Below are 19,269 nucleotides of genomic sequence, written 5' to 3'. Positions count from 1 at the left end.
GCTTCCGTAGATTGCCATTGACATTTTTTGTACCTTTGTTAAGCTTTATGTATTTAATAATACATCATTGCAGGGTTTCTGCTGCCTGCTCTGCCAAAAGAGACTTTGGCAATGTCTACAGTCAGGGTGCTGCAGAGTAGGGGTGCTGAGAACCACTTGAATCAAATTGTAAACCCTGAATGCAATGGAAACCACTATAAACCAGGGGGTGCGGGAGCATCCCTAGTTCCAATACCTATGTCTATACCACAAGCACTACAGGAGCCCTCCAGTCGAGGTGGTGTCCAAGGATGTGGTTACTGCCACATACTAGCAGCCAGAGGTGAGTGTGAAACGAGGACCAATGAAAGAGAACCATTCAAAGTGCAACTGCCCTGACTCTCAGAGATACTCCTCTCCTTTTACAATCCATGCTCCACTAATCCCCTGTGCCCTAGCCAATGGGATTATGGTTATTGGGGGGAGGGATAACACCTTCTCTTCCACCACCTTCTGTCAAATTCACAAATAGTTTTGGATCAACCAGAACTACATTTTTTTTCATTGAATATGCGATTTGTCCAAAAGCTGTTGCCCAATTCTACCGAGGACCTCTCCGCCTGCACTGGCCCTTCATGTCCTTTTCTACCAGATTCCAGTTGACTCGTTAGGTGGTGTAAGTGTGAGGAAAAGCCACACAGCCAGGTAGACACTCACACTAGTTGTTGGCCGTCCATGCTTGATCTGTGAAATGGACAAGAAAGCCAGGCTGTCCCCAGGAGTGAGTGGGGGACTCCAGCTATCATCAGGCTGTGCCCACCAGGCTTCCCGCTCCTGGCTCTCCCCTCTCCCCTCCCCCACCACCACCCCCACCACCAGAAGTCCAGTTGTACTGCAGCTGGGAGCCTCCATGTTGGTATTTCTACACAATTTAGAAAGAAAGTGGAGGCCAAAATGGCTGCAAGAATGATTTCCCTTCGTTATTTTTTTAATATGAACCTTTGAGCTTGCTTTACCATCCAGGGATGTTCTTGTTAAGACTATATGCATCACCTCTGCTCAGAATGGCTGATCCCAGCTATGTTGTTTTTACTGAGATGTCTAGGATTTGACAGGTAGCAGATAGATAATATAGTCCTGTCTCTCAAGGCTATCTCTAGCTCACGCTCTAGTATAGTGAGCAGCCGATATTGTTGTTGTAAACAAGTGGACTGCAGACTGCGTAATGTTCTGCACCGATTGCCTTCCTGATGAATATAAGCTCCACTGGCAGATCTCAGGAGAGGCAGCAATTGCTACAAAGCCACAAAGCAATATGAAGAACTACAAAACAGCAGCATAATTTTTTCTGTGCAAATTTCCTTGAAGTCATTGCAATAATACTTTTGTTGATCAAGTGTGAAAACCTGTTACCTTGCACATCTTATCTCTGCTAAATTCAACATTCCGCTCCAAAGAATACATTCAACCTAAAAAAAACCCATACCTGTATGGACTTTTTTAACCTGTGATTGTTAAAAGCAATATCTGTGATGACTTTATAAAAAAGATTAGGGGAGAATATCTGTGTCTTTCATTGTTTTTCTTCTGCACAGGAAAGCAGTATGGGATCAATTTTTTTTCTTTCCTTTGGATAATGATTTAATTTATTCAATGTAGTTAGTACACATGAACCTCTGTGTTCCGGGTGTCCCTAACATGGGAACACCCATGCTATGAACCCTGGCAGGCAGAGCAGGAAGTGGCTCTGCATGCTCCTAACCCCCCGCCCCTCACCCTACCCCACCCCACCCCCGCTCAGCTGGGGTAGCAGCAGTTCAGAGAAGTACTTCCCCGAGGCTTTCCCCTGAGGCATCGCAATAACATTTTCAGTGTTGTTACTTCAGATTTTGAATTTTTTTTCCTACCAAAAGGTTATTTCCCCATGGAAGAAACTCTGTTTGTTGACCAGCTCTAACTTACAATACACAGAAATGAGAAGTTAACTGGCAGATCTTGCGCTTTTAATGTAAGTTCTCCAGTAACTTAAACCGAAAAGCACAATCGGTGAACTACCTTCCTACTTAAACCTGTGACGCTCTGTTCTCAGAAAACAGCCATCAATCATGGTAGTAAAAATTAATAACAGTGCATATTCTTGTCCTTGGAGAGCAGGGGCAACAGAACTGGACTTTTTTTGTTAATTAAAAATGTTAGAAAACAAATCGAAAATGTCAAATAATTATATATTTTAAAAGTCCCATTTGAACCATTTTCAGACAAATTAGAAGCTGACAAGGTTATCTCCTGAAGTGTTCACAATTATTTATTTTGAATTTTCATGTGCTGGATGATTGCTTTGTTTGTATATCGGTAGGGCTGTTTCTGTGCTATGTTTTAAGGAGAAAAAATAATCTATCCTAAATTTGTGTATATGTGGTCAGCCATCTCGTATGAATCTGAGAGCATGGCTTCTTAAAAAGGAGGCGGGCATGACTCCGTGCTAGAGTTTTGGTGATACAGAAGAATATTAAAAATGTATTACAGAATAGCCTATCGCTTGTGTTACCGAAACTATAATAGATGAAAGGCTGAGAAGGGTAAATTTTAAAAGTGTACAATAATTTGTGGTGCTAGATGGAAGGATAACAGTTTTCTGTGAACACATCTTGGTGATCACAGTATAACTCATTTCCAACCCTCATACTGTCAGGCAAGATTGCAGACAAACCAGGAAGAGAAAGGAGAGTCAGCTGTATCAGAAAGATCACCAGCTGGACTGGTATCCAAAGGAAAGTGGAAGCTTCATAACACTGTTGTGACTGTAAAAAATAGAAGCTTGATGGCATTTGAAGAGAGAGATTATTCAATATACTGTACAATCATTTTGAACATAACACACTTTTTTTTTTACTTGCCGAGGCAAATTATGCTGGATGAATTGTGTGTGGAAACCGGAAGGCCTGGTTGAGACACCATTGGAAAATATGACCCATACATTGCTTTTTAAGTTGTGCTGTGTATTTCTTTTATTTACTTTTACGTGTATTGACTCAGATAAGTGCCCATCTGTGGTGAGGAAGATGCCACAAAGGCAGAAGAAGGGTTAGGGCAGTCTTGGAGAAGCTGAAGAGAATCCAGGTCAATTAGAAAAGGGCTTATTGGGAGAACCAATCAAAAGAAGGCTTGCTGAGGCAACCCATGTGTAAAAGGTACTTAGCAGAGTAGAAGAAGAGTGGAGAAGAAAGATTGGCTGTCAAGGAGACACTGCAATGCTGGGCTGAGTAGCAGAGCACTGTGGGGAACTCTTGACTGACCCTGGTGAGAACTGAGGCCCAGAGAGAAGGTGTTATGGCTTCAAGGGAAGTGGTCTGGGGAAAGTAGGCAGTGGGAATAGGAGACGGGGTAGTAAGTAGCTGCTAGTTATAGGGCGCTGGGCCAGGATTCAGAGTAGCAATGGGAATTGGCCTCTTTAGCACTGGTCCTTCCTATGGTAATGTAACACACCCGTCTCTGCATGTGTGTATATATCCTTGCCAAAATGATGATTCCATGCATCTGGCGAAGTGGCCTCCAGCCAATTAAACCTTATGCCCAAATAAATGTGTTAGTCTTTAAAGAGCCATAGGAGTCCTCTATGTTTTAGCAAAATTCTAATATGGCTATCCCTCTGAAATTTGCCTTCCTAGGCAATCATTTCCCATTTTGTCTGCATACAACTGATTGCTCCTTCCTAAATGAAGTACTTTGCATTTGTCCTAATTGAATTCCGTCCTGTTTACTGTAGATCATTTCTGAGTTTGTCTAGAGCCCTCTCCCACCTTCCCAGCTTTGTATTGTTCACAAACTTTATAAGCATACTCTCTATCTGTTTGTGACTGTTCAGGATTGGAAGTGAAGTGATAACCAGAAAAAAGAGAACTCATGGGAAAATGGTTCCCAGTGTGCACCAAACTGGACATTTATGGCAATCATCATGTTAAACTACATGGTAAATCTTTAAAAGTATACCAATGCACGGTCAGTATCACACTCCTATTGGCACTAGAAGACAACATGGCAATAAGATGTTTAAAGAGGCAATTATATTGAATTCCAACGTATGCATCTTTTGTCTAAAACCTTTGCATTTAAGTGATTTTTTTTAATGTACTTATGAAAATAGCTGGAGTGAGAAACCTGGAAAGTTATGTTTTCTGTTTAGCCATTCTAGGACATTACAAAACTGGTCATTAACTGCTTATTCTGCAGAAGGTTTAAACTATAAGTAAAAGGGTTTACAACTATTACCAATTTCCTGAGATATAGTGGATTTCCTTCAACTGTATAAGGCTGCATTTTGGAAAATAGTGTACTAAGGGTGGAATTCCGGAAAGCATCTGAGCCACTTAGTCATTTAGGATCTTTTGAATATCTCACCTAATGAATCATCCCTCAGTTACCACAACTGTTGTTTTTTTATCTTTGCCTAATCTGGGAGGAATAATGGAATAGACATTATGCAAAAAACTTCCTTCCATATTGCCATGATCTATTGTACATGTATATGCCTGAGGCACCTTAACATAAAGCATTTATGACTGTATCTGTAGATACATTCAGTTAAGTTACAGTTGTGAATTTCAAGGCTGAAAATACAGCAAGTCTTTGCATTCTGGAATTGCAAATGTCTACTTGGTGAGAGACAGCAAATTACTAAAATTATAAAACAGTTTCCAACATGCAACATGTACTAAAATACCTAAAAACTCAAAGAAAATATTATTTTTGTCATTAAAGAAATCTAGAGAGCTAGTAAGCTCTATACCAGGTCAGTTTATTCTCTGAAATAACTTGCAATGCTGGCAACAATTCCTCTACAGTTCTGACATATCAGTAAGGAAAATAATATAACTACATGTCTTACATGTCAGTAAGGAAGAAATATAACTTTGCTAATAATATCTATCTCTAGTATAGAGCTTTAAATTTTCAAAGGATTAAAGTAACTTTTAGTCTAGATTAAGCTAAACAAGATGTTCTCCAGGGAGGGACTCTTAAAGATGGTTGTTAATTTTTAGCAATGACTAAAACAAGCAACTGCTGACATGTTTTTCTTTTACTAAAACACTTGAGTTGGTTTTATCTCCTTAGACATTCCTTTTGCAGATGCAGAAAATGAAGGAAGTGAAAATGAGGATGAATCAGCACCTTCTAATATTTCCCTGGTTCAAAGCTATAAAAGATGCTGAAAAAACTGGGGGTTGAGAAAATCAATGTAAATGTAAACAGTGTCTGACAGAAAGTTAAGAATATCATATCACACATTTCTGTGGTAGGAGAAACAAATCCAGTGAAATGTAGACCTTTACTAGTGAGCAAAAAGCAACAAATGGTACATTATGTAGTTGTTGGAATAAAAATGAAGCTCTGGGAAACAAGTCATATAATAACTTTCAGCTGTGTTAGGCCTCTCACATGATGTTTCTAATTAATGGAAATGTGTTGCACAGTTTAAGCTATTTTCCATTAAGTTTAAGGATGTATTTTTACCCATTAGGCTCTCAGATTCCTCAATGATGGGTATTAATGCAAAACACTGAGACAGATAAATTAAATGCATGAACTAAAATACCTACTCATATTGATCTCTGAAAAACATGGAGAATCTGAGAATATGAAAGGATGTGAGAGAGGAGAATATTTGTTACAGGTCTTTATAAAAGAGACATAGGTTCTCAGTTTTCATGGTTCAGTTTATAGACTCATCACCAGCTAGAATTTAGAGAAATTGCCACCAACCCACATCCACTTACTAATAGTATTCAGTTTCTTTCTGTCCTTTCCTAGGCTGTGTCTAGATTACATCTCTCTTTTGACAGAGGGATGTAAATTAGGCACTTTGACATTGCAGAGGAAGCCGGAATTTGAATTTCTTATACTTCATTTGCATAATCATGTAATGGCGCTCTTTCGAAAAAGCACCATGTTGAAAGTGAAACTGCGGTCTAGACGTGGTTCTTTCAAAAAGGGAAGGATTTGACATGTTTGGTTTTGCTCAAAAGATTTTTTTTCCCCCAAAAGTTGTAACTCTTGGGGAGAGGGGACCAATTTCCGATAACTAATACAGAACAAATGACAAAAAAACAACAAATAGTTTGGTAGCACTTTGTAGTCTAACAAAACATATAGGTGGGGGTATGGGCACAGCCTACTTCTTCAGATGACTAGAGTTTTTACTGAAAAAGTGGGCTGTGCCCATGAAAGCTCATAATATAATGCATGGAGACATGCCATCTCATAGAGCTGAAAGGGACCTTGAGAGGTCATCAAGTCCATTCCCCTGTGCTCACAGCAGGACCAAGTACCATCCCTGACAGATTTGCACCAGATCCCTAAATGGCCCCCTTAAGGATTGAGCTCATACCTTTAGGCTTAGTAGGCCAATGCTCAAACCACTGAGCTATCCAGCCCTCTCTCTATATACCAGCTATCTGTTTTGTTAGTCTGTACAGGATAAATTACAAACAAAAAAAGTTCTGGTAGACTAACTCAGCTACCCCCTGAGGCTTCTAATACAGCACAGCTGGGCACCTTATTTCTAAGATGCATATAGCATTGGCCAATGTTGAAGACATGAGAAACAGGCTAACTGGGCTAGTGCAGTGTTTCCCAAACTATGGGCCATAGCCCGGTACCGGACTGCAGGAAAAAAAATACCGGGCCTCAGCGTGGTTGCCAGGGTGTTCTGGGCTCCCAGAGTGCCCATGTGGCACCGGGTCCGCCAAGCCTTTGGCCGGCCTGGGCATAACCTGCAGCCCGATGTTCCGGCTCCCGGCAGAGGCGTAGCTAGGGGAGGTCGGGAGCAGGGAGGGGAAGAGGAGGAGGAGGAGGAGGAGGGGAGAGCCGGCCACCAGAAGCAGCACTGGACAGAGGAGTCAGGGCAAGATTTGGGGCAGGGGGCAGCTGGCGGAAGCGGGGCTGGCCAGGAGATCGGGAGGAGGAGTAGGGGAGAAGCGGCTGCCGGAAGCAGGGCTTGCCTGGGGCATCAAAACTGGCCGGGAGAGACTGGGGGTGGGAAAGAAGCGGCAGCCGGAAGCAGGGCTGGACGCGGGCAGCGGGGCTGGCCAAGGGAGATTGGGAGGAGAAGCGGGGGAGAACTGGCTGTCCGGGAGGGGTATGGGGAAAGTGAGGCTGGCCAGAGGCGCAGCAGAGGGCAACGGGGGGGAGGGGGTAGCAGGACTGACCCGGCCATATGTAGATCTTGGGGTGCTGCTCTCCCCCTGCAAAGCATGAGTGAGTCCAGCCTGGGGTTTCTATTGTGCCCCCCCCCTTGAGTAGTTGTGAACTGTCTGGCTCATGGACACACTCATGCAGCCTGAGCACATTTAGCAGCCAGGCAGTTCAAAACTACAAACTGATACATCTAGTAATAATAAAACGTACCTAATGAGAAAATACCAGACATGTTATTTGTCTGGTATTTTCTCAGTTTGTTTTTTATGTGTTTATATTTTGGGGCTGCAAAAACAGTACTGGAGAAAAAGGGTTCCAACTAAAGTAAAAAGTTTGGGAAACCCTGGTCTAACCAGCTTTCTGTCTCTTACATACCATTTATCCAATCCATATTCTTTAACTTGCTGGCAAGAATATTGTGGGTGACCATATCAAAGCTTTGCTAAAGCTGGCACTGGGGGCTTTGGGAGGACCAGAAACAACTTATTTGAATACAGGCAGTCCCTAGGTTACATGGATCCGACTTACATCGGATCCCTACTTACAAACGGGGTGAGGCAACCCCGCACTAGCTGCTTCCCCTCAGCAAACCAAGGAGACGCGAAGCTAGTGCCCCCCCCCCCCACCCAGCAGACCAGGGAGACGCAGAGCAGCTTTTCTCAGCAGACACCTCAGCTTGAGAATAAAGGACTGAGGGAAGTGAGGTGTGGGAGAATAAAACTGAGCTCTGGAGAAATGTTTGGCTAGAGTTTCCCCTATAAGATGTACCAGTTCCGACTTACATACAAATTCAACTTAAGAACAAACCTACAGTCCCTATCTTGTACATAACCCGGGGACTGCCTGTATTCATCATTTGATTAATGAATATGCAAATATGAAAATGAATGTTACTGATCCTCCAAAAGTTTGTGAATGGATTTACTGGTCCTCGTGTCAAAAAGTTTGGGAACCCCTGGGCTAGTGATTTGCTCTGATGTGACAATTCCAGTGATCATCTCAACCACCAAATCCCTTATATTATTCCTGCAGAGTAGAGAAGGAGGGTGACCAAAAACAAGTGTGAAAAATTGGGCACTTTTTTTTTGACAGAGCAGGAGTGGGATAGTTGTGTATAAGTCAAAGCCCCCAATATCTGGTCACCCCCAAGTAGGACATTTTCCATAACATTCCCCATTAACAAATGAAGCTAAGCTCATTTGATTCTGTAAAAGATTCAAGGACAAGCCATGCTAAGTGTTTATTTCATCACTCAGCTATTATTGAATCTGGCACTAAAATGTTTTAGCTTAGAAACTTTGAAAAATGGTCTGTGTTGCACATTTCTTACCAAAAGTGGGCATTAATAATGAACAGTAGATAAAATCTGAAGAACTACACAAGATGTCATCTGTCTTCTTGCCAGCTATTGTGCTGGATAATAGAGAGCTGCTTTAGAAGAGACAGATGAGATGATTTAGCAGAGACAGCTTGATTCTTATTGTTGTCATTCACACCAATTTAGAAAACTGTGTTGGATCACAGGGAAATATTTTGGTGATATAAAAATGCAGATGGGGAGAATAATGTAACTTAATATTTGGAGCAAGTGCAAGAATATAGACAAGGCATTTCTCAACAGGATGAAATCACTTCAGAGCTTGAATTCCAGCCTGGATCCTGCAAATGCTTGTGAAACGGTCAGCAGAGTACGCAAGATGGATATAATCCAGTGCAAATATAATGGAGGTTACCCACAGAGGTGCAACTAGCATTGTCTTCCGCACTAAGCGGAAGTAAGACTTAAGACTCAGGCTTCCTTGCTTTCAAGACTGCAGAGTAAGGAGAGAGGTGAAGGGAGAAAATGGGTGTGTCTAAAGAGATGGGTTAATGCAAGTCTTACGGTTGCCCTACCTGGAACACTCTCCAGTTTTAGACTATGGTAGAACAGCCCCTGCAACCAGAGCAGCCGCCCCCAGAGCAGCACCAGCCGCTGCAGCAGCCACAGAGACAAAGCCAGGCAAGGGAGTCACCAGACTGGGACTGACTGCCGGAGCCACACACACAGGACAGCGCAGGGCTCCGGTGGTGCTAGGAAGTGGCCCAGGACGGAGGATTGCCCTCCAGGAGCTCATCGTGTTCCGGCTGGCATCCCCGCCGAACTGGCAGCGAGAGCATTCGCTGCCAACAGGGCCCTGAGCCGCCTCCCAGTGGAGTGGTCCCGCTACCTCCCCACACCACCATAATCCAGCTCCCTAGAGTTTGGGGGGAGGGGGAGAAATCAGGCTAGAAAACTGTCTCCACCCTGAGGAGTGGGGCTGTGTTTGTGACTAGGCTCTAGGAGCCATAATTACCCTACTAGGGGTGGACTAGGTTTGGGACTAGGCTGCAGAGGTTGTATTAACCCTAATAGGGGTGCAGTGGACTAGTGGCTAGCCCAAGAGGCCGTACTAACCCTAATAGGGGGTGGATTGGATTTTGTGACTAAGCCCGAGCGGCCATATTAATCCTAATAGGGAGTGAATCTGATTTGGGCACAAAGCTCGGAAGGCTGAGCCAGCCCTGACATCAGGGACTGTACCCAACAGGGAACGACTAGGGGTGCCCTGGGCACCAGGAGACCCTCTGACACTGCCCCCTTTCCTGGCATCTCCCATCTGTGCTCTGACTCCAGGTTTCCAGTTAAATCTAGTCTTCTTTGCTTCAGGGACCACACAGGGAGACAGCTCACAAGTCACAGGTACACTGGATGCTGCTTAGGGATTTCCCTACACCTTACCCCTGAATTTCCCCAATTCCCCTCTCCCCCTCCCCCTTTTGCCCCCCTTCCTCTGCTCCCATTGTCAATTAGTTAGTGTTGCCAATTTAGTCACTGATTGGACATTTGAATTGAAATTGAAATGTTAATACACACTTAAAAAGCACATAATATGTATGCTAAAATACTTGTATGGAAAAAGCATAATAGATTTGAAAAGTCTGAACAAAGACTTGTGTCTTCATGCAGCTGTTTTTCATGATAAAGTTGGAGCTATCGCTTCAGCAATGTCAGCCAACCTAATAATTTCCAATTATGATTTGTAAGCAAAGTATGAATGAGCTCTCCCTGACCGCTCAAGATGAGCTGGTAGGTAGGGGGAAAGGCTTCAGAACCAGACTATATTTGCATGAACTCACCTACTCTGCCTAAGTAGGCAGTAGATCACTATACTGCCCAAGTGATCAGTTTTGGGTGGTGGTGTTCAGTATTGTTATCTGCAGGTAGAAGAACTGCACTTAGCCTGTCCTGATTAACCCCTACAGCTTAATTTCTGCCAGGACTGAGACCTGGCACATCTAGGGTTGTCAGTTTATAGCTTTGGAACCTCTGGGCTTGTCACAATTGTTATGTGACTTAAAAATTAAACATTGGTCACCCTGAACTGGCATTGGCCACTGTCAGCAGACAGGATATTGGGCTATATGGACCTTTGGTCTGACCCACTATGGCCAGTCTTATGTTCTTATGTTAACTGCATTTGCTAAGCAGGAGGTTTGGATGCCAGATGGGGGGAGAGAGGAGGACAGATGTTTTACTTGATGTGTCCTCTGCCTAAAAGCCACAGGCACTATTTGTCCTGCCTTCCTCCCCTGTTTAAACACAGAGCTGATTAGGTTCCATAAACAGTCTTTTGCTTTAAGTGACCACTAGAGCCGAAATCACTGATAACAGGGTCTAAGTGCTTAGACCTAATGCAAGAGGAAGTTTCTATGGTAGTCACTGCTGACCCAGCCTGCACACATTGTGAGGTTCCCTCCCAGAGCTGAAATCGCTGATGCCTGGTGGAACCTCAAGAGACCCACTTGCAGAGGTCACAGTGGCAGGAGGCAACAGAAGGTGACAGCACAGGGCCATTGGTGATGGAGTGGTGATTTGAATGGTAGCACGGCAAACCATAGTGCCCAGAATGAGCATATGGAGTGAATGGTGAGCGCCTGGAAGAATGAGCCAGGTGAGAAAGCATCTCTGAACTCTGGGTCTTCACTGATCGGGGCAACTCCTAGAGGGAGGCAGTGGAGGGAGATGTCAGAGTTACATTAATGGAATGTTATTTTATGAGACAATGTTTTAGTGACTTTGCTACAGATTGCTAGATTTGTGATTGGGAAACTTTATATAACTATACATTTCCTGATAAGCTCAGACTTTTAAAATCTATTTGCCATGGTCATTATCTCCCTTATTGCTATCTTGAGAAGTCATTATCTTGTGGAGTTTCTGTGCTAAATATTTAATTATATTATAATTAATTTTTACATAAGAGCGGTTACACTGGGTCAGAGCAATGATCCGTCTAGGTCAGTATTCTGTCTTCTGACTGTGGCCAAGGCTATGTTCTTTAAAGGGAATAAACAGAACAGGGCAATTATCAAGTGATCCATCCCCTATCATCCACTCCAAGCCTCTTGTGAACAGAGGAAAGGGATGTTCAGAGCATGGTGTTGCATTTTTGCCCCAGTTGCTAATAATCATTGATGGACCTTTCTGCTGGGAACTAATCTAGCTCTTTTTTGAGCTCTGTTATAGCCTTGGCCTTCACAGTATCCCTAGCATAAAGTTCTACAGGTTGGCTGTTGTGTGAAGAAATACTTCCTTTTGTTTGTTTTTAAAACTGCTGCCTATTAATTGAATTGAATGACCCCTAGTTTTTGTGTTATGGAAAGGAATAAATAACACTTCCTTATTGATTTTTCTCTACACCAGTCAAGATTTTATAGATCTCAGTCCTCCCTTAGGTGTCTTTTTTTTCAAACTGAACATTCCCAGTCTTTTAAATATTTCTTTGTTTGGAATCTGTTCTATGGCCTAACCGTTATATTTGTTTTCTATATGTTTTCCAATGCTAATAATTTTTTTTTTTTTTTTTTTTTTTTTTAAGATGGGACAACCAGAACTGCATGCAACATTCAAGATGTGGGGGTGCCTAGTTGTGAAAACAAAGTGGTGTGTGTTCCAGGCTCTACTCTGGTAAGAAGGAGCCTCTGCTGCAGGGAGAGGAGGCATGGCACACAGTGTGTTCCCAACATGGCTCCTACCAGCTCCTGGGACACTCCAGTAGGCTGGTGTGCTGTGCTAAGCAGCAGGCAGCTAGGCAGGTTAAAGGGGCCAATTAGGGGTGCACTGTAGGCATGTGTATCTCCAGCCAGGCCCTGGTGGGCATCCATACCCCAACCTGTGCTGCCTCTCTCTTGCCACACTGGCTGGATACCAGGCAGTGCCGGAACAGGAGCAGCATGGGGCAGGGACCCATCTACCACCCAGGTAATCCATCTGTGACCAGGACTGCCCCAGACCATCTTTAGCTGCCAGTCTGAGATTGCCTGAGCTTTCCCCTCCATACTCCCTCTGAAACACACGCACACGTGCAGAGCCATAGGGACCTAAGAACCCTAACATCCTCAGCCTCCTGTCCTTGAGACATGCCCCCCATTGGGTGGGGGGTTGTGATATAACAGTACCTGTAAGAAATTTAAATTACTTTCACCTCTGGCATACCATGGTTTTATATAATAAAAGTGGAGGAGCTTGGTTTGTCAGACCAATCAGCAAAGCCAGTGCTGACCACCTATGTGAAAAGGCGGCAGAAACACCAAGCCTCTGGACTGCATCGATATGCAGAAAACTTTATAAGCCAGTGTGATGGGGCGGTGCAGACCGCCGAGGCTAGCCCTGACCCTGCACTCGGGCGCCGGACGGCTCAGGCATACAGGGCAGGAGGCTCCCTGGCGGGTGCATCGAAGAAGTGGCTGGGGGACCGGAACGCATTTGCTGGTGTCCCTGGAAAGGGGTGCTGGCTTCAAAAGGCAGCTCCCAACTGGGAGCTGGGTGGGAGGAAGCGGGACCAGGACCGGGACTGGGTGGCCGAGGGGGGTAGCCGCCCCAGACCAGCTTGGAGGGGAGCGGAGCCACGGGATGGAGTCTCCAGGACCAGACCGGATCCGACGGAGCAACAGAGACAGTGGCAAGGGATCGGTTCGCCAGGACGGGGTGAGGATAACAGCCAGACCTGGCAGGGATGATTGGTGGCCAGCCGGAGAGGAGGAAGCAGCCCAGAACAGGACCAATGAGGACCCGGGGACCAGTGAGTTGCAGCAATAGCCCCCCCGGTCAGGCAGGATGTCTGAGACACCTGTTCTTAAGGTCCTGGTCTGGGACCTGGAGAGAGGGAGGGCCCAGGTCCCCCTCCGCTCTCGGCCAGTGCCAGAGCGACAACTCAGGCTTTTACCGCGGGAAGGACTCGGCGGCCCCCAGAAGGGGAGCCCCTGATGGGAGAGCTAAACCCCGAGCGAGGAATGACGCATGACAGCCAGTCACTGTCAAAGCCAATTTTGGAAGTACTTAATGAGGCTGTTAAAGAATGCTGGAGACACAGCTCAGTTTATGAAAACATCATACTTTCTATTTAATCAAGAGATACCACACACTGAAAACTGGAGGCTAATGTTTGGTATGTTGTCACTCGGTAATCCTAAAAGTGGACACTGATTCCAACCAAGTCTGGCAAATGCTCATTACTTTTCTGCAAGAAACTCAACTGACTGTTAGAAGCGCATGGTGCAAGAGTGAAAGACTCAGCAGTTGAAAAAGTGAAGAACTTTTTCATCCCACTCAGAAAATGTGCATACATGGCTGATGAATGCACCAATGCAAATCGGTGTCTAGCATAAGGCTGGAGGATGCATTTCTAGATGGTCAGGTTATAGAAGATGAATCGGCTGCATCTGTGACATCCCACATCTTAGAAAAGTTAAATTCTTTATCAATTGAATGCCAAAGAGATGGCTGCTTATGGACCTGGTGGAATACAAGCTTTGCTCAGAGAAAAGTGTAACCCTAATCTCTCCTGTACACACTGAAGAGGCCATAGACTTGCCCTTGTATGAACTTCAGAATCTTCAAAAGATATTTGAAAAGCCATTATGTTTGTTATAGCTTCTTTTTTTCATCAAGAGTCCAAAAAGACTTAATATCTTGGAAAGAATAGAAGATATATGGGGTCTAAAGTTAACATTAGTCTAATCTGGGGAAACCTGTTGCATTTCAATGAAAGATCTTTGACTATCATCTTAAAATTACGTCAACCATTATTATTGGCTTTAGAAAGTGTCTACCAAGATGGGATGGATCTAAGGAGTGAGGTGGGTGGACTACTTTTGCTCTAAAGTTCAGAGAAGACACTTGCTGTTCTCTCTCGCTCTCACTCATACTAATCTACCGTTGAAACTACTTGAGTACAATGCCTCCAAGCATCTGCAACAAAGACTTCAGTTCAGAAGCTAACTAATTAAGGCATGTAGTGAAGAGGACAAGGAGTGTAAGTTAAGCCAGGTGAAAGAGTACACTGACTTGATTCTTACAAACCTACACAGCAACTTCTGGATTCTACTCAACCTCTGTGTAGATTTTACAGATGCCTGTTTTGTAAAACACCAAGACTGTGTCTAGACTGGCCAGTTTTTCCAGAAAATCAGCCGCTTTTCCGGAAAAACTTGCCAGCTGTCTACACTGGCCACTTGAATTTCCGCAAAAGCACTGACTTCCTACTGTAAGAAATCAGTGCTTCTTGCGGAAATACTATTCTGCTCCCTTTCAGGCAAAAGTCCCTTTTGTGTAGACAGCTCAGATTTGTTTTCTGCAAAAAAGGCCCGATTGCAAAAATGGCGATCGGGCCTTTTTTGCGGAAAAGCACGTCTAGATTGGCACGGATGCTTTTCCGTAAAAAGTGTTTTTGCGGAAAAGCATCCGTGCCAATCTAGACGATCTGTTCTGAAAAAGCTGTTAACAGAAAACTTTTCCGTTAAAAGCATTTCTGGAAAATCATGCCAATCTAGACGCAGCCCAATAGTTGAGTGAAGTGAGGCACTACCAACAATGGGGCTGCCATGTGATAGGACAGAATAGAGAATTTGAACATGTAGTGGACTATCATATGATGAATTAATGAAGATTTGACTTCAGCTTCCTTATCATCACTAGTGGTTTGACCCAGTCTCTGTGCTGCTTCCTGGGCTGAAAGAAATAGGAATTCATCTCTTGAGTGGGGGGCTGAGGGAAGGTCTGCTTCTACTGTTATTCCTGGTCTTAAAAGATACAGTTGAGTGGTCTTTTTCCTCATGGAATAAAATGTTGTGTTCTGAAAGAAGTTGCCTCCTGTCTCACCAGCATATCATGAAGGACTGGAAGCACCAGACACATGAGAAGCACCAAGATGAATACAGTGCATTTAAGGAATTTGTTAACAAAACTGGGAAAAGCTACAAGAAACCAAGATGAGAACTGTCCCTAGGAGAGCACAGGGCTTGGGTCACAGTCCTCCCAGTGCCCCAGGACAACTCCCCTGCCCCCGCAGCAGGCCCTACCCTGCCTCTACTCCACCCCGCTCAACTCCTTCCTGCCCCTGCTCTGCCCTCACCTTGCCCCTTCCCTGAGAGATTACCAGGGTGCCTGGCAGGGAGCAGCACTGGGAGTCGATCCCCACCCCCGCACTCATCATGGCAGCAGGAACCGGAGCAACCCAGCAGCCTGCTCTGTTCTACCCTGTTGCGCTCTCCCAGGCCACTGCACTTCACCTCTCCACAGAGGCGGGAGGCAGAGACCCCTGTGGCAGGGGTGCTCTGCTTCCCGCTGCTGTGGTGATGCAGACTGCTGCAGGCTAGGAGAGGGCATCAGGGCAGGGCATGGTGGAGCAGGCTGCCAAGTCATTCTGGCACTTGCCGCTGTGGTGAGTAGAGGAGCGACGCTTGCTTGCACCCTGTGCCAGTACCCCTGGTAATTCCTCAGCCTGCCCTGGGCCTTATCCACAGGATGACTGAGGAGGCTGCCACGGGGCCTCAGGTAGCCGCCCTGAACTATCCTATGGACAAGAATGTAGATGTAGTATTTCATGGTAAGCTTGCCTTGCCAACTTTAATTTGTGTGATGATTTTAAAACATGAGTTAAAAGTAATAAAATGGTTGTAAAACATTTTTTACTGTGGTGCCTTATAGTCCACCTTTGTTCTCATGGTCCTGCCCCTTCTTAGCACTCACTCCCCTGTGTATTCAGACACACGTGCCATAATTTCAGTTCCTGGGGGAAACACTCTAATGTTTCAGACTGGCTGTGTTACAGACTGACAGCAGAAGACACAGACTGAATGCTTCTTTACAGTGACAACTAGTGTGCACGTATAATCTACACACCTTCTGAGTGTGGTGCACTGTCCCATCTAGTGGCACCAAGATTACTACCAGTGTGTGTCTAGACTGGCAAGATTTTGCACAAAAGCAGACGCTTTTGCTCAAAAACTTGCCAGCTGTCTACACTGGCTGCTTGAATTTGCCCAAGAACACTGACTTTGTAATGTACAAAATCAGTGCCTCTTGCGCAAATATTTTCACTCTCCCGCTCGGGAAAAAGCCCTTTTGTGCAAGAATACTTGCTCAAGAGGGCCAGTGTAGATAGGGAAGAACTGTTTTGCGCAAAAAATCCCCGATGGTTAAAATGGCGATCGGGGCTTTCTTTCGCAAAATCGCATCTAGACTGGCCACGGATGCTTTTGCACAAAAGTACTTTTTGCGCAAAAGCATCCATGCCAAACTAGACGCACTTTTGTGGAAATACTTTTAACAGAAAAGTATTTCCGCAAAATCATGCCAGTCTAGATGCAGCCTCAGAGTATAAGGAGTCTGCTGTTTAGCCTTAGCTACCAGCCACCTTACTTTTAGCACATGTGGCAGAGGTTCATGTTCTAAACTCCAGAGGTCCCAGTTTCAATTCTGCCTGTCAGTGTTACACCACAGGACTAAGAGGACACTTACAACATTTAATGGTACTTTGTAATTTTAACACAATATTCAGTACACCACAAGTAGGAGTAATTCCATGCTTTTTCTACATGGATATTTAGTTTATGGCAAGGTGGTGTATAAATCTATCCTGCACTAGCCTACCATGCATTTTGATCTATTCCTCTTCAAAGTGGGGGAGATTTCCATACTTGGGGAATGAGTTAATTCTACTTGTGAAGGTGCTATGAATTCTGTATTCCTCCATATTCCAGCAATACAATGTACTTGTAATAGTCCATTTTTGAATAATCTTTGTTCTAACTGTCATGTTTACTTAGAGAGAAAACATGAGTTTTATTGCTAAATATATTTGATCTGAATTTGGCGGACTGCATTACTACTGCAGGAGTTATATTTTAACCAGAAATCCCACGCAGTCAATCAAAGTAAGAGAAACTCAGTAAGCAGCATTTGCCCTTAGCACTTATTTTAAAAAAAACACACAATGAATGCTGGTTAAAAGCCACAGTCAATATTTTCAAGACAAGTTTAAAAGCTCTCTTTAAAGAGGCCCACATTTACAGCTTACTATTGATTGAATTACAGTTTAGGAAAGTACTGTGAAGCTATGATAAATTTAATCTTCAATATGCTTCTAAACTTCCTAGACTATTTTGAACTCTTAAAACCATGGCTTAGAAAAAGAGAAGAAGGAAATACTGCAATTCACGCAAATGCCAAACTGCACACTTATTTTCACAATACTAAACAGTAGCATATGTTACAAATTTAGGGGAAGTATAATTTTTGACTGTATAAAGAGTTGAATATGAATTTATGAATTTATCCTAGATAGAATCAATCTTACAAGTTGAAGTCCTTATACAGTGCCATGTATAAGGACTTCAACTTGAAAGATTGACTCTATCTAGGATAAATTCATATCCAACTCCTTATACAGTCAAAAATTATAAGTAATATCCCTCTTCACAATACTATAATTAATGACCATATACAATTTCTTCCTAAATCTTTTTTGTGATAGAATTATTTCCTAAATTTTGTGAAAATCACTTTGGCCATTTTTCTTCCAGAATGTTTTATGTTTGTGTTTTCTGTTTTCAGTGACCTTTGGTATGTGGACTGAAGTCACATGAGAATAACTACTATCTAAAGCTGAGACGTACTTCTCTATAATATAGACATTTCAAACATGCAAATTACTTTTTATTGTGTAATCATGTCTCGTGTGATGAGTTTCTACTCTGTTAAATCCTTTACTTTGCAATCACCATTCCCAGCAATCCACACAGTAGAAATCACTGTGCTTATTTTAGAAGAGTCTTTTGTGTATTCTATATTCAGCTTCACTAAAGTAGAGTAGAAGTTCCTTATCCTGTAAAAATCTTTTAGATTTATTCAGAACATCACAACACCATCTTCTGCTGTAGAACACCACATATCTCCATTGACTTTAGTGTGACTTTACTATTCTATAGCCATCTCCTATCATGGACCACTTACCTAATGTTTTAAGTAGGAATGTATCATGCTGTTCACAAACACAGTAGAGCCGTGGTCACCAACCAGTAGATCGCGATCTACCAGTGGATCTCGGAGGCTCTAAGAGTAGCTCTTGAGCCCTCTCTGAACTGTGCGCCTGTGCAGTACATTTACATTAGATTTCCTCATTTGAGGAGCAGCTACTCACCAAGCAACAGCACAGGTGAGTAGCTGTGAGGAATGGTGGGAATTTTTTTTAAAGTAGCAGTATAAGGATTGGGGATAGCAAGTGATGGAGAGGAGGAGAAGAGAGGGGGCGGGGCTTCAAGGAAGGGGCGGGGAAGTAGATCTTGGCTTGGTCTGTCATTTAAAAAGTGATCTTGGGTGTAAAAAGGTTGGAGACCACTGCAGTAGAGGATCTTGGTAAATTAAAAAATACTATGTAAAATATATTTGATTAATAGGTAATAAAACTTTCCACATAACCACCTAGATTGGTTCCTTGACAGGTCACTTAAGTTACACTTCAGTGTATCTCATCCTTACTTTATTTCAATTTTTGCCTACAAAGCTAAGTAACAGTCTTGGTATAATCCTGCCCACATCAAAGGCAAAACATCTAGTGACTAAATGGGAACAGCCTGATGCCTAAATCTGTGATGATTGCCATGAAAATATTAGACTTGAATTCCTTAACTTTGATGGAAAATGTTTAGGGAGAGCTTCAAAGTCTTTTGAAATCAAAGGAAAATTTTCCCTTGAAAGACCTGAGTCCTGCTGATGTAACAGAAAACTCGTATTTA

The 19,269-nt window shown here is 43.6% G+C and overlaps 1 protein-coding gene across 3 annotated transcripts in view; it reads left to right on the top strand.

Annotated features, from left to right (window-relative positions):
- LOC102450210 (uncharacterized) overlaps window positions 1-19,269 on the top strand; it is a 174,846-nt gene that overhangs the window by 144,022 nt on the left and 11,555 nt on the right. For all 3 annotated transcript variants that reach the window (XR_012906209.2, XM_089780862.1, XM_089780861.1), the window contains one exon: window positions 12,072-12,160. Coding sequence is in view for 2 of the 3 variants with exons in the window: in XM_089780862.1 (XP_089636988.1) it covers window positions 12,072-12,160 (89 nt within the window). In the remaining variant the exon portion in view is untranslated. Of the gene's footprint in view, window positions 1-12,071; window positions 12,161-19,269 lie in introns of those variants that run through there.

The sequence above is a fragment of the Pelodiscus sinensis genome, chromosome 10 (genome assembly GCF_052426305.1).
Source record: "Pelodiscus sinensis isolate ZL-2025 chromosome 10, ASM5242630v1, whole genome shotgun sequence".
NCBI classification, from domain to species: Eukaryota; Metazoa; Chordata; order Testudines; family Trionychidae; genus Pelodiscus; species Pelodiscus sinensis.
Note: the sequence above shows the minus strand (reverse complement) of the source record. Positions and strands in the feature narration are given on the sequence as shown.